Source organism: Temnothorax nylanderi, unplaced genomic scaffold (genome assembly GCF_030848795.1).
Source record: "Temnothorax nylanderi isolate EJ_2023f unplaced genomic scaffold, tnyl_v1.0 TNYL_tig0584_pilon, whole genome shotgun sequence".
In the NCBI taxonomy this organism is placed as follows: Eukaryota; Metazoa; Arthropoda; class Insecta; order Hymenoptera; family Formicidae; genus Temnothorax; species Temnothorax nylanderi.
Genome location: NW_027249646.1, coordinates 1 through 14,989, shown reverse-complemented (window position 1 = coordinate 14,989; position 14,989 = coordinate 1). Strand labels below are relative to the sequence as shown.

The window sequence follows — 14,989 nt, the reverse complement described above, 5'->3', positions numbered from 1 at the left end:
TGATTGCGGGAAGCTGTTCGAGATAGTTGAGCCATTCAGAGTGTAGGCTGCTATAGGGAGTGATTCGTCCCATGCGAGATTTAACTGCCACATGCGTTGGAGTAAGATTTTCGCAGTTATCGTAACTGGTCCTACCAATCCCAATGGATCGAAGATCTGGGACGTGACCGATAATACTTTGCGCTTTGTGACGCGACCCTCTGTGTTTCGGAAGGTCACTCGATATTGCAGTGTATCCTTGGTGGAAGACCACGAAAGACCGAGAGTTTTCACCTCGTCTCCGATGTTCAATAATTGCGGAACCTCGTTCTCGCTGGATGAGAGGAGAGTCGGTTCGTTCGAGTTCTATTTGGCCAATGTGAAACCTGCTGATCCCAATATTTCAATGAGATCCGCTTTTAGAGATCGAAGTGCGGCTATGTCATCGTCGCCGGTGAGGAGATCATCTACGCAGAAATCCTCCAATATGACTTGACTCGCAATTGGATGAGATTGTTTCGCATCATGAGCTGCTTGCTGCATGGATCGAATGGCTAAGAACGCTGAGGCTGCTTTGCCATATGTAACTGTATTTAATAAGTAGTCTAATAATGGTAGACTGCTGTCTGGCCTCAACACGATTCGCTGCAAATTTCTCTGCTCCTCGAGAATCTCGACCTGTCTGTACATCTTTACGATGTCAGCTGTTAGTACGAATTGGTGTTGTCGGAATCGCAGCACTATTACAAATAACGTTGGCTGAGTCGTGGGTCCGACTTGCAAAATGTCATTGAGAGACTTTCCTGAAGTTGTCTTGGCAGAAGCATTGAAGACTACCCAAAGTTTATTCTGCCCGTTGACTCGGGTGACTACGGCGTGATGTGGGATGTAATACACCGGCGAGGTGTCGCTCGTTGTATCGCTCGTTGTATCGCTCACGGCGGTCATGTGACCCAATGATTCGTAATCCTGCATAAACTTAACGTAAGCTGCTTTGAGCTCAGGATCGCGTTCTAGTTTCTGTTCGATTTTGTAGAATCGTTTCACCGCGGTATTACGGGATTCGCCCAACTCGCTGGGGTCCCCTCGGAATGGTAGACTGACTACAAACCGTCCACTTGTGTCCCGTTTGTAGGTCTGCAGAAAGTGGAGTTCGCACGATTCGTCGCTTTTTGATCGCACCGGCGCACGGTCGATCTCTTCTATGTTCCAAAATCTTTCGACTTGCTTGTGAAGTGCCGCGTCGGCTGTGATATAACTGATTGATGCAGGCGACTGACTGACTGGCGTAGTGTCACCAGCGGCTATCCATCCAAGATGTGTCTTCTGGAGGATTGGCTGATTGCGGCCTAGCTTTATCTGGCCGATGCAAAGAAGATCCCAAAATATGCTTGCTCCTAATATCATGTCAACCCTACTTGGAAGGTGAAACGTGCTGTCAGCGAGATTTACATTAGGAGGAATTTTAAGATGACCGATTTCGACTGCTGCTATGGGCAGGTTATCGACTATTCGTTCAGTAATCAGAAATTGACGCTTAGTTTGATATGCAGTATACTTAGATTGTATAACAGCCTCCGTTGATGCGTGGAGCTCTATGGCTGGACCTATTTCTTTGACTGAAAAACTCTGCTTGTGTGTATTTAACTTCAAACGCTTGCAAAGCTCACGCGTTATAAAGTTGAACTGAGAACCTGAGTCTAAAAGTACTCTACATTCGACTCGTGCTCCGCTCCTATCGTGAATCCAAACCCTTGCGGTTGACAATATGACTCGTGAAGGAGAGAAATGCTTTGTAATGCTTGTTGACGCTAAAGCGACGCCCTTGCTAGCGTCTGAATTGCTGCTATTATTCAATTGATTGTTCGTTTCTACTGATTGATCGTTAGAGTGTAACAACGTGTTATGTTTACCCTCGCACTTCCTGCAATGAGTCGACAGACAATTAGTTGCGATATGATTGCTTCGCAAGCAATTACGGCAAAGTTTACGCTCGTTTACTACACTTTGTCTTTTCGGTACGTCTAAATCGCGAAACTTGTGGCATGAATAAATAAGATGCGATTTTTCTTGACAATACGCACATTTGCGAGACGCTTGTTTCTCATCGCTCGTAGTCGCGAAAGAATTCGATTGTGTTGCTTTCTTCGGTTGGGACGACGCTCGCCCTTCCGATCGCGCTGCTAATTGTGATTTATTTGCATCTGACTTTATATTCTCTAGTTCGAGAATGAGGCATCGATCCTCTAGGAAATCTGTCAAAGTGCCGACTGTGATATTTTCCCGTTCTTTTGCATGAGCGCGCCATTCGCGTCGCGTCATGCTGTCTAACTTTGAAGTTAAAAGATGAATTACTACTGCGTCCCAGGTATTAGCCCCGAGCTGCTCAATAGCACGAATATGTCGCAACATACTATCTAATGTTTTTCGTAACTGCCCCCCGGATTCCTTCTGCATCACGGGAATGTCGAGCAGCAACTGCAAGTGACGACTTGCGATCGCGGTTTTATCCTCGAATCTCTTTTTCAAGAGCGTCCAGGCAATCTCGTAATTTGCTGCGGAAGACTCGAGTGCTTGAATGACTTCTGCGGCCCGCCCTTTCAATGACGACCGCAGATAATACATGCGTTGAATATCTGATAGGTTAGCGTTAGTTTCGATAAGCCCCTGAAAACTGTCGCGAAATTGGAGCCATTGCTCAGGATTCCCGTCAAATACCGGAAGACTCATCGTCGGCAATTTGACCTTGATATCCTGCGTGTGGCCGGCACCCCCGTTGGGGTGGGTATTGTTATGCTGCTGATTACCCGCGTGATTGATTTGCTGATGCTGTGCTCGCTCAAGATTGACAAGAGCCCGTGCTCGTCCGATTAAAGAACAATACCGTTCGTCTATGATATACCGTTCTTCATCCACGTCGTCTAAATCCTCGATTTTATTCTGAATGTCGTTAAAATTAGGCCATAAGCTTTGTATGAATTCGATTCTCGTTTCAAGAGTTTCGATCGGATTGTCCGACGCGCGAAAGCCTTCTAGTAATGTCTCGAAACCCGTAAGACGGAACTTAAACGTACCTCGCGCACGCCTAAGAGAGGTTAGCTCGTTTGCCATCGTGAAGCTACGCTAACTTGACACGATTTTTTGTAACGGAACGAACTTACAGGTTATGTTTAGATTGCTACACTCGATACGCTTAGCGCACGCTCGGACGCTGCTGTGATCCTCGCTGCCAAGTCGTAGAGCTGTCTGTGGAACGATGGTGCTCGAATCGTGGTGACAGCACGGCTGACCCTCGTCGATCCCGACCTCGAATCCTCGTAGAATACCGGTGGGCGCGTGTCGCCGCCGGTGTCGTATCACGTGGCTACGTGATGGTGAGATCGCCGCTGTGCAAGCGCCCTGTAACGGAAACTTACAGGTTAGTGTTGCTTGCAAGCGCGCGAATCCGCTTTCCTCAGGCTCGGCCTTGCGCACGAGTGAGTGTCCGATGTGTTGAGATCGCCGCCGTGCAAACGCCCTCTGTGTCGTCTGCAAGCGCGCGAATCCGTTTCCTCAGGCTCGGCCTTGCGCACGAGTGAGTATCTAGTGTGTTGAGATCGCCGCCGTGCAAACGCCCTCTGTGTCGTCTGCAAGCGCGCGAATCCGCTTCCTCAGGCTCGGCTTTGCGCACGAGTGCACGGAAAAAATTATGAGTGGCCTGCTGCACTTTGCATGGTAAAGCTGCTCTCACATCACAGTTGAGTGGACTGCCGACTCGAATTTGGGCGAGTAACTGTCCCAAACATTGCAGAGAGCAATTTTCCCGAATCACGGGGAGGCATCTGACGCGCGAAATGTCGGTAATGTTCTTAAATTGTACTGTGTGTACCCAATGGTAAAGACAGTGCTGCCTCTTGTACGAAAGTATCTGCATTACCAACGCTTTCAGATCGCAGTCGTCGCAGTTTGGGAGAGCAGCTGTCCCAAAAAAAAGAGAGCATTGTTTCGAATCGTGAACGCGAAACTCATCTCCGGTTTGCGCTGCAACAATCGCAATTGCGTCAGCAACTGCCCCAAAATTTTTTCCGTGTGAGTATCTAGTGTGTTGAGATCGCCGCCGTGCAAACGCCCTCTGTGTCGTCTGCAAGCGCGCGAATCCGCTTCCTCAGGCTCGGCCTTGCGCACGAGTGAGTATCCGGTGGCGCCCTTGGTTTCTGGGCACGCCACACTTGAGAGAGAGAGAGACAGCCTGACTATCCTCTCGTGCTTGCCGTTGTTTCAGGCGTCGATGCTTTGCCGTTGTTTCAGGCGTCAATGCTTTGGGATGCAGTCGATCGGCTATCGCAATAACCGAGACTTACGATTCTTCTAGTACTTGCCCGCTGGACTACCTCCGCTGGATAGTTTCGACAGCGTTGCCAGCAAATACTTGCGTGCGTTTTTCCACTGCCGGTTCGACGCACGTTACGTTGCTATGCCGCATCCGGCCGATTATACCGGAATCCGGCTCGAAGGACCATTTGTAAGCACCCGGTTGTGATGGGTGCGATAATTACGTAACAATTTTATGCTTATTGTGCTTTATTACGGTATACTTAATCGAAATATAAATTTCTTATGACGAGCGCGCACACGCGTGACCCCATACAGCACAAAATGTTTTTTTAAATATTTTTAAAATATTTTTTAGAAAGATTAAAATAATTTAAAATAATTTACAAAAATATTTTTAGAATGTTTCTATGTCCGTCAGATCATGTCAGAAAAATATTTTCAAAAATATTTTTAAAAGATTGCAAATAAATATATTCAATAATATTTGTAAAATCTTTTAGAAATATTGTTTTAAAAAATAAGATATGTTCATAATAATTTTAAAAATGCTTTAAAAATGACATAAATATGAGTCATTTAAAGGTATGTATATGCTGTTATGCTGTTGTGAATTAAGAATTTTAGAAAAACAAAAAAAAAGAAAATACATTTATTATATATATGTCGTGTGTGCATACAGCCGCGCGCGGTCACCCATCCGAGTCAGTACCGCACCTAACGTCGCTTGACATCGATGATCGAACGGACTAGTGTTGATCCTTCGATTCTGACGCTTCCTTGTTGCTTATACTTCTATATAACATATCTTTATAGTGTTAAAAAATCGTGTAATAATAATAACTGGTAAATATTAAAAATAATAACGCAATTATAATTAATGTACAATAATTATTAATATGAAATTCGTATATTTAACATAATATAATATTAATTTAATTACGTTAACAACATGCATGATAACGCCTAAAGACGCTACCTGACAAAATAAAGAATTTATTTAATGAATTGAATCAAAGTTGAAAAATAATTAGGAATTAAATTTAAAGAAACATCAATCTAAAAAAAATCTATTCTTTATGTATGTGTGTGCATATATGTTCACGGAGTAAGGTATAGTACTATATTTTCAATTATTCTTATAATATTTCTGCAATGTTGTTCTAATATTTCAACGAAATGTTGCAATTGTCTTTACAACATTACATTGCAACTTGTAACGTTCCTGCAATGTCTTGCAAACTTCTATGCTGTATGGGTCTGTTTTAATTAAGAAAAACTCAAAAAATGAAAATAAAATTGTCGTGTACTTCAAATTTGGTCTTAAAATGACGTCTAATTCATGTCCTTTTCATGACGCCAAATACACGTCATATGACCTTAAATTGACGTCAATAAGACCATGTGTGCTACCTGGGATATTTACATGGGAAGTATATATATATATTGTGACGTTGCAGTTTCGCTGCATCGTTGCAGCGCCCCGCCGCCGTCACAAGGCGCGGGTTTCGCGACCTTTTTCACGCCCGAGCACGGTTCAACGAATCGATGCGAGATCTCCAGGGGCATATTGTAATCGCGTTGCATTTACTGATCCCTTTTATTTTTATTTTTTATCATTTGCGTGGCGCCTCACCGAGCCGAAGACCGGAGTTTCCTGAGAGGATGCAGAGGATCGCGAAAAACGGAGTCGACGGAAGGGACAGAGGCGAGAAATCGGACGACGGAAAGCGGATCGAAGCGATTCGCGGACCGCCGAGAGCGACGGAGCGCAGGAAGACACGCGCGCGGCGCGTGACACAGCGGCGGGCGGACCCATAATGGCAGGGCCCCGGGGCGCCGGGGCTAAATCAGCTCACCTGCCCTCCTCACACTGCTGACCGGATTCCGGGATGGATGGCCACCATTCCCGAACCGAAAAGGAGGAACGCGGAGGCAGACACGTCCCGTCCGCCGCCGGGAAGAATCCCGGAAAATTTGCCGCGCGAGCGAAGGGCCGTTTAGCGCCCTGCGGAAAGCCGTAATTCACGGCCCTACGCACGAATCCGCCGCGAGCCAGCGAGCTCACCCCTCATTGGTCCGCGCTCCAACGTCGCGGGGCCGCGTACGCCCGGGGTGGGGTGCGCTATCGATTCCGCCATCGAGCGAAATTTCGGGAGCATTCTTGGATCGTCCTCGCCAATCGACACACGTGAAATCTAAGTCGCGATAATTTTGTGTTCCGCACTTCGTCGTTTCGTACGTTGGAGCTTGTCGAACTTCTCGCAGCTACTCTTCCGACCCTTGGGACGACGGCGAAGATCCTCGAGAGAGAATCAGCCTACGGTGAGGTTGCTTCGGTAATATTCGATGTAAAGCCACGACACCGCTCCCCGGGTCGCGCTCTCGCTCGGGAATACTCGCGATAATTAGCGTATTCGCCGACAAGGCGTATTTGGCGATCGATAGCGAGAGCGAGGGGCACCGGAATGGTCTCGTGGCCTTGGGATTGCGATCGAAGTCTACGGACTCCTGGAGATCGCGGTAGGCGCGTCAATGACGACATTCGATATCGCGAATACGCCATTTCTCGCGCCCTTCGCGGTCACGACCGCGTGTCTCGTTGTGCGTAGTACTTCGCCCGGTCGAATCTTAGATTCTGCACGCGATATTCATGGCATCAGACGGTTATTCGCGTTGGTTTAATTGCGTTACTTACGATTCGCTTTCGGACATTTAGATTATTTTCGCGATATCGGCTGCGTGAGATATTATTCGCGTTAGGATGTTGTTCGCCTTAAGATGCCATTCGCGTTGACCTAATGTCGCGTCTCGTTATTACTCGCGATAATTCCGTAATCTTTCTCGCGTTAATTCGAGTATTTCGCGTTACGCCGAGTGTCTCGGCGCATCATTTTTCGCGTTGGACGATCGCTGACGATCGCGTGTGCTGCGTTCGATCAGAATCACTTGCGTTAATCTCAGTTTCCTGCGTTAGGATAAATCGGTAATTTCGCGTTAGTTATAGTATTGCTCGCGGTAATTCCGCATATTTCCTCGCGTTAGTTTAGTATTTCGCGTTATGTTAAGCGCCCCGGCGCCTTATTCTTCGCGTTAGGATGTCCTTGGCGATATCACATGTTGCGTTCGTTCCTTCTTGCGTTGGGACGTTACTCGCGTCACGTCTATTCTCTGCGTTAGATTAGGATTATTACTTGCGTTAGATTAATATTATTACTTGCGGTAGATTAAGATTATTACTCGCGTTAGATTAAGATTATTTGGCGACAGAATCCCTGCACGGGTTTGGACCTTGCGCTCACGCGCTCCGCGCGTGACGCACTACCATTTCGCGGCATTTCACGCTATTATTTCGCGTTTATTCCAGTTACGTCGTATTCGGTCGTAATTTTACCGATACTCTATAGTATTCGTCCGCGTAATATTCTACTATTATTATCTGTGAAATTCTATGATCTCGCTGATTTTGTAAGTTTAGTTCTCTTCTCGCGTTATCTTGCTTACTAACGGCGCCTTCCGCGCGTTTACTGAGTTAACGTAATTTTTCGTTTATTTCTGACGTCCGCGTTATCATATTTGGTTATTAAAAATCTGACGCCCGCGTTATCAACCACCTATTTGTTTTGGTTCGATTAAAGGAAGCCGAATTGGCGTTTACTGTTCATCCGAGGATCATTACAGAATAAATGTTATCCTTTATTTATTAATTGCTTGAGTTACGACATCATTTATTAGGCGTCATCCCGCCGAATACCGCGCTGCCCTTCATCAACCCCGCCCTGCTAGTAGGTCGAGCTAGCCATTCCTTCGCACACCGACTTATTTCGTTTTGCGTCTCGTTTTTGGTTTCTCGCGATTTCGCGGACGCGAATTTACGCGTCTGGCGTCCAACATTAGAATCGTTTCGTGGAGTGTCGGAGGTGCGAGAGAATCACCGGAGAGGCCTACCATCCTGCTCTCCTTCCCCCTTTTGATCCGGCACACGTCCCGGACCGCTCCGGGAGTGAAAAAGTCGTGACAAAATTTGGCGCCCAACGTCGGGCAGCCGAAGATCGTCGAAAGACAAGTACGTACAGGGCATTAGCGCTACGTGCGGGTGACGAAGATGTCGGCAGGATACATGGCTGTTGAGTTGAAATAAAGAGAACCTATTCTCCTATTATTTTCCTGCCTTTTTTTTGTGTTATTGCGAATGTATTATGATGCTATGTCTCGTTTAACAATTTTTCAGGCTTTGTGAAATTATTTTGTTTGATTTGTTTAATTAATTGAATCTGTATTTGGGCGGGTTAAGCAGGAAATTCGTGGAATCCTTCGGGACCAATTAAGGCCGTGGAATTTGGAGAAAGCGCGATCGCGATACCATCGGAATTCTGTTTACGTTGGCGGAAGGCCGCTTCGGAAAAACTATTACTATCGAGTACCTTCACATTCCTTTCGCGTGTATTGTTCGCGTGTTATGCTATTCGACTTGAGAATGGAACATCTTGATGAATGAAATTTCGCGAATTTTGTGAATGATTCGGTCGGACGATTAGCGATATTTTTTCTTTTTCAGACCACCGTAGGATTCCGTCGGTTTCTCGCGAGAGGTAGATGTAGCGTTTAAGGAAATTTTTGCAATTTTTCGAGATGGATCCAATTGAGCTCACCGACGAGTGGATTATCCACGCTTCGCGCGACGAGCGAATCGCCGAGTTAAGTCGACGCGAGCTACCGACCGACGGATCCGACCCCGAGTTGACGCTTTGCTTGTTACGCTTGTTGACGGCCGCGCGTCGTGAATCGAACCGCGTGACCGACTTCGGGTCAACCCGCGCGGCAAACCTCGAACTAAACCAAATGACGGGGGTCGAAGCGGACCACCCGGTCAGTACCGGATATCTCGATATCCCGGCGGAGGACATCCGCCCGGATAGCCCGTCCGCGGCAATGGGCCCGCCTCCGTACCTCGATCACTCCGACGTTTCCCGGAGTCACGCGCCTAGAGCCTCGCCAGACCCGAACGGTAACTCCGCGACGACCATCTATAATATCATGCGGAAATGGGACTTAAAGTTTTCGGGCGCGCGCGGGGAGGATGCCGAGACGTTTCTGTTGCGTGTCGAGGAGGGCCGCGAATTGATCCCCGTGGCGGACGAGGATATTCTGCGATGCCTCCCGTTCTTCCTATCGGGTATTGCGCTTTATTGGTTTCGCGGAAAGCGGGAGCGCCTGACGACATGGACCGCGTTTAAAACCGCGTGGCGTACCCGTTTCGGAAACCCGGATTTTCAGTTTGCCTTCCGCGACGAGATAATGCGGCGTACGCAGGGGGAACAGGAGTCCGTGACGGACTACCTGACGTGCTTAAATACGCTTTACGATCGATTATCGCCGCCGTGGCGCGAGGAGGAGAAGGTCGGTTACGCACACCGACATATGCTTCCCCGGTTACAGACACAGATACCTCGAGACTCGGTTCAAAATATGGACGCGCTCGAGCTATGGGCCGCGCGGGCAGAGGCGAGTTGCCGTGCCGCGCAAAACTATCGCGCTCCTTCTCCGCCAGAACGCTCTTTCTTCCCGGATTTAGCATACCGACAGCCCCAGGGCGCTAATCGCAATCCGGGGGGGAAACAACGCGGCACCGTGGCCGCGCTCGGCGTGTCCCCCGCGAATTCGAGCGGCACGAAGACGGGCGCGAGAAAGGGTAAGGCCGGCGGGCCGAAAGCGAGTGCCCCGGCCGTGACCGCCGCCCCTGCGACAGGGGCGTCGGTCAATTCTCCGGCTTCCGCGAGCGTGAACCCCGCCGCCGCGTGTTGGAACTGCGACCAAACAGGACACGTATGCATATGCTGTCTTGTAAATGTCTTGTAAATTGCTGTCTTGTAAAAGTTGAAGAGAACGAGAAAGTGATCTGTAGCGCAATTCGTATTGTAGGCAAGTTAAAATATTAATTGAATCAAGTCCATTATATTATTTATGATAGACGTTGATTTTATATTTTAGTGTCTGGAAATATTAATTATTCACGAAAGCAATAACAACAAAATAAATTTTGATAAATTTTATATTTGTATTCAGCTATCTCTAACATTTTAAAAAATAACTAAATTAAATATATTCTTCTCACACACAAAAAAGATTAGACTCTAAAAGGATTAATTATTTAATATTTAATCTAAATATTAATATATCTATCATAATAAAAATTATAATAGCAAAGTTTTTGGAAGTGGTGGTGTGCGCGAGTGGTCGAAGGAGACGCGAGTAGGAAGGAATTTAGAATTCTTAAAGTCTTATTTAGTAGAGTGTCTATAATTGAATTATGTACAGTATTTACAAGTAATTACAGAGTCACTATGCCGCGAGCTACGGACATATGGTTTCGCGAACGACGGCTATTCCCGCGCGTGAAAATAAGCACACGATGATCGCAAGCAACGTATACACGAGTGACTTTAATTTCGATTCGCGTTCTCCGAGAGACTTTCGTCGATTGCGAACTCGCGCGCGAAGGTCCGGGGTTTTATTCCCTTGATTTTCTCGAATCCTCCGGACCCCCGGTTACGAGCCGAAAATTCGGCTAGGCCAATCAGCTGTCGGCGTCTCGAGAAATTCGTATTAACGAATGTCACGCTGAACTCGAGTCCGGCAACCGATCAGCTGTTTGGAAATATTGTTCGCTCGCTTTGTCCCGGGGTATGCCTCGAGCACTGAGTCCCCGAGACAAAGGAGCGAGTTCGTATAGACAACATTGAACTCTGTTTTTCTGCCCTTTGCGCTACCGGGAAATATACGGCTATTTCTTCGAGCAAATCTATTCTTACACAGAATTGGGCCGGCTTTACTCTGAAAGACAGAAATACCGAAATTATTTAGAAATAGCGATTTTCTTAGATTCGCGGTATGGATTCGCCGACGCTGGTTTTTGTTCGATCGCGAACATTCCGCCCGCCTCGTATGGTGTAACCGACGAATTACTATACTGCGGTACGTCGCCCGCGTCTGCTGTAGTACCGCTGCAATCGAACACGCGCCGAGAACGTGAACGCGTAACGCGATTAGCCGAACGCGTTGGAACGCAAGTACGTCTCGCAACGCAGGCGAGAGAATATGATGTACGTTATATGCGCGAATCTTGAAAGGGACTTTATTTATTTACCAGCAGACATATATTAAAGAAAAATATTAAGGATAAGATTACAACGAGTTTTAATAATTAGTATGTACAGAGAGGGTACTTAGCAGGTGTCCTTCTCAGGCGCGACGCTCACGGGGTGGAGAACGAGCTTACTCACGGGCCGGTTAAAGCGCGAGGCAGCCGTGCGAACGGAGACTACGCGAACGTGGCCGTCTCCCCCGGGATGCAGCTCTTCGATTCTCGCTAGCGGCCATTTCGTCGGTGGAGTCGTTTCGCTCCTCAGGAGGCACAATCGGCCGACTTGAATCTCCTCGCTAGTTTTAAACCATTTAGGACGGTGCGCTAGCGTGTGGAGATATTCTTTGGACCACCGGTCCCAGAATTGATCCTTGATGCTTTGTAGTAGCTGCCACCGGGAGAGACGGCTCGTCGACTCCTCGGCTAGGGACGGTTCCGGTACGGCATTGAGTGCCGAGCCGATGAGGAAGTGGCCGGGCGTCAGCGCGGTGAAGTCCTCCGGGTCATCCGATATGGCCTGGAGCGGACGAGAGTTCAGGCACGCTTCGATCTCAGCGAGAACGGTGGCCATCTCCTCGTACGTCAATTTCGCGTCGCCAATTACCCGTCTCAAGTGGAACTTTATAGATTTTACTGCCGCCTCCCAGATTCCGCCGAAGTTAGGCGCAGCCGGGGGATTGAAATGCCACTGTATCCTTTCTTCGGCGAGGCGTGCGGCTATGCGTCGGCCTTCTGGGTTGCTCGCGGAGAAGAGGGCTCTCAGCTGCGCGTCCGCTCCAACGAAATTCGTCCCGCAGTCGCTGTAAAGTGTGCGACATAGACCTCGGCGGGCGACGAATCGGCGTAGGGCGGCCAGGAAAGCGTCAGCGGAGTAGTCCGACGCCACATCTAGATGAACGGCTCTGAAACTTAAACAAATGAAAACAGTAATAAAGGCCTTGGCTGCGTGCTGTCCTCGTCCTTTGGACGTCCGCAGCCAAACTGGACCGGCATAGTCGATGCCCGTATTTAGAAACGGGCGAGCCGGTGTCACCCTGGGCGGCGGCAGGTCCCCCATGAGCGGTTGCGGCGACGCCGCCCGCCATCGCAGGCAGGTCATGTAACGGTGGATGCAGCGCTTGACTAGGGAACGGCCTCGTGGTATCCAGAACTCCTGCCGGATGGAACCCAGCGTCATTTGCACGCCCCCGTGCAACGTCCGTCGATGGTGAGCCTCGATGACGAGTCGCGTGAAATGGGACTCACTCGGCAGGATCACTGGGTGCTTCGCGTCGGGATTTAGACGAACGTGCCGAAGTCGTCCCCCGACTCGCAGGACACCTTGCTCATCCCGAAGCGGATTTAGTTTAGCGATGCCACTGCGCGCCGGCAGCTGCTCGCCCTTTGAGATCGCTCTCAGCTCCTCGCTAAATGCAGCCTCCTGCACCACTCGGATCCAGCAACGTCGTGCCTCATCGAGCTCGGAAGACTGGAGCACGAACGGGACCTCGAGATCGGCCTGAGAGTCGGCGACGGTCCTCCGCCGGGGCAACTGCCGCAGCCAGCGACGACACCAGGCAGTTCGCCGCAACAGTCGTTGTAGTGATGAGCATTCCGTCAACTCCGGAGGCTCGTCGACCTTCTCCGTAGAAGTGGCTGCAGCGTGCACATTTGTCCGGCGATCCGACAGGTCAACAGGAAGCTCGGTCGCTTGAATGCCGGTCCACGGGCTGGATTCGATTTTGAGCCACGGCGGTCCTTGCCACCAGAGTGGGTGGTTCACCAGCTCCTCCGGAGATATGCCGCGCGAAGCGCAATCGGCGGGGTTTTCTCGGCCGGGGACGTGATGCCAGATTGCTTCAGGCAGCGTCGTCTGGATTTCGCTCACTCGATTGGCCACGTAAGTCTTCCAAGATGATGAATGTCCGCGGATCAAACCCAGCACTACTTTGGCGTCCGACCACAGATGCGTAGGGACATCCTTCGCCTCGAGGGTTCGCTGAGCGTGTTCCGCGATTCGCACAAGCAGGGCGGCGGCACTCAGCTCCATACGAGGCAAAGTCACCTGTTTCAGTGGGGCGACTTTCGTTTTAGCCTCGAGTAGCCTCACTTCTACTTTGCCGTCTCCGCTCTCGATTCGTAAGTAGACGACGGCGGCATAGGCTCGCTCCGAGGCATCGGCGAAGCCATGCAGTTCCAGGCGGCAGTCCTCGTCTCCGCTCGTCAGCCAGCGCGGGACGCGGATGGCTTCCAGGGAAGGGAGGTCGGACTGGAATTCCCGCCAGTTTCGGGCATCTTCATCGGGGAGCGGCTCGTCCCAATCGATCCCCAACAACCACGTAGACTGGAATAGGATCTTCGCTCGCACCGTGGCAGGGGCGAGCCACCCCAGAGGATCGAACAGTCTTGCAGTCAGCGAGAGGACTGTTCGTTTGGTGAACGTTTCCGTCCGGATCAACTGCGTCGTATAGGAGAATTGGTCCTCATGCGGGTGCCACCGCAAGCCTAAGGTCAGATGGCTCTCGCCAGGTTGCCAGCCTCGAGACTCCTTTAGCAGTCGATCCTCCACTGGCACGTCCTCCAGGAGAGCTTCGTCGTTGGCTGACAACTTTTTCAGCGGGAAGCCGCCCGCCATGCAGATCTGTTCCAGCTGTCTCCGTTTCTCTAAAGCGGCAGCTAGAGTTTTCGCTCCGGAGATCACGTCGTCCATGTAGGTGTCTTCTTCCAGGATGCCTGCTCCCTCCGGGAATCGATGCCTCTCATCCTTGGCGAGCTGGTGCATCGTACGAATCGCCTGATGTGGAGAACAGGCTAAGCCGTACGTGACGGTAGTGAGCCAATACTCCAGCATAGGCTCTCTGGGATCAAACCGCCAGAGAATCCTCAGCAGGTCCACATCCTCCTGATGGACGTCAATCTGCCGATACATCTTCTCGATGTCGGTGGCGAAGACGAATCGGTGGCGGCGCCATCGCGTAAGTACGTCCGTCAGCGCCGGCAACAAGTTGGGTCCGACCATCAGGTGCTGATTTAACGAATCCCCGGATGGCACTGTGGCTGAGCCATTAAATACCACCCTCAGCTTGGTCGTAGAGCTCGTCGCCCGCATAACGCCGTGATGCGGCAGGTAGCAAACGCGAGTCTCGTTTAAGTCGTCGGCGTGGATCGGCGTCATATGCCCCAGCTCAGCATATTGTTTCATAAACTCCACGTACGCGGCATGAAGGGCGGCATCCCGCGCGAACCGGCCCTCCATACTTCGCAACACTCGCTCGGCCACGCGACGCGTTCCGGAAAGGTCCGGTAGCGGCGAGACGAGAGGAAGGCGCACTACGTAGCGTCCATCAGACCGGCGCGAATGCGTCCGGACGAAATGTTTCTCGCACTCCACTTCCTCTTTCGAGAGAGCCGCTGTTTTCGACGGAGCTTTCTCCTGCTCCCAAAACCGGCGCACTACGTTCACTAGGTCCTCCTCGATTCGACATTGGTGCGTGTACGCGACGTGTCCGGAAACTGAATCGCCGATCACTCCCGAGAGGATCCAGCCCAACGCTGTGTTCTGTGCGACAGGTTCGC

General features: G+C 50.0%; 2 protein-coding genes across 2 annotated transcripts; both read right to left on the bottom strand.

The window, feature by feature from the left end:
* Positions 1-345: 345 nt before the first annotated feature.
* LOC139784096 (uncharacterized) lies at positions 346-3,090 on the bottom strand. The gene has a single exon (XM_071723262.1). The coding sequence runs from the start codon at positions 3,088-3,090 to the stop codon at positions 346-348; it is 2,745 nt and encodes a 914-aa protein (XP_071579363.1).
* Positions 3,091-11,516: 8,426 nt separating this feature from the next.
* On the bottom strand, positions 11,517-14,669 carry LOC139784103 (uncharacterized). Its single transcript, XM_071723265.1, has one exon. It carries the CDS (start codon positions 14,667-14,669, stop codon positions 11,517-11,519), a length of 3,153 nt encoding a protein of 1,050 aa, XP_071579366.1.
* Positions 14,670-14,989: the final 320 nt, after the last annotated feature.

What these genes read in the sequence shown, in the direction of transcription:
- LOC139784096 (XM_071723262.1), bottom strand. Translation starts at nt 3,090, where the DNA reads ATGGCAAACGAGCTAACCTCTCTTAGGCGTGCGCGAGGTACGTTTAAG.
- LOC139784103 (XM_071723265.1), bottom strand. Translation starts at nt 14,669, where the DNA reads ATGGAGGGCCGGTTCGCGCGGGATGCCGCCCTTCATGCCGCGTACGTG.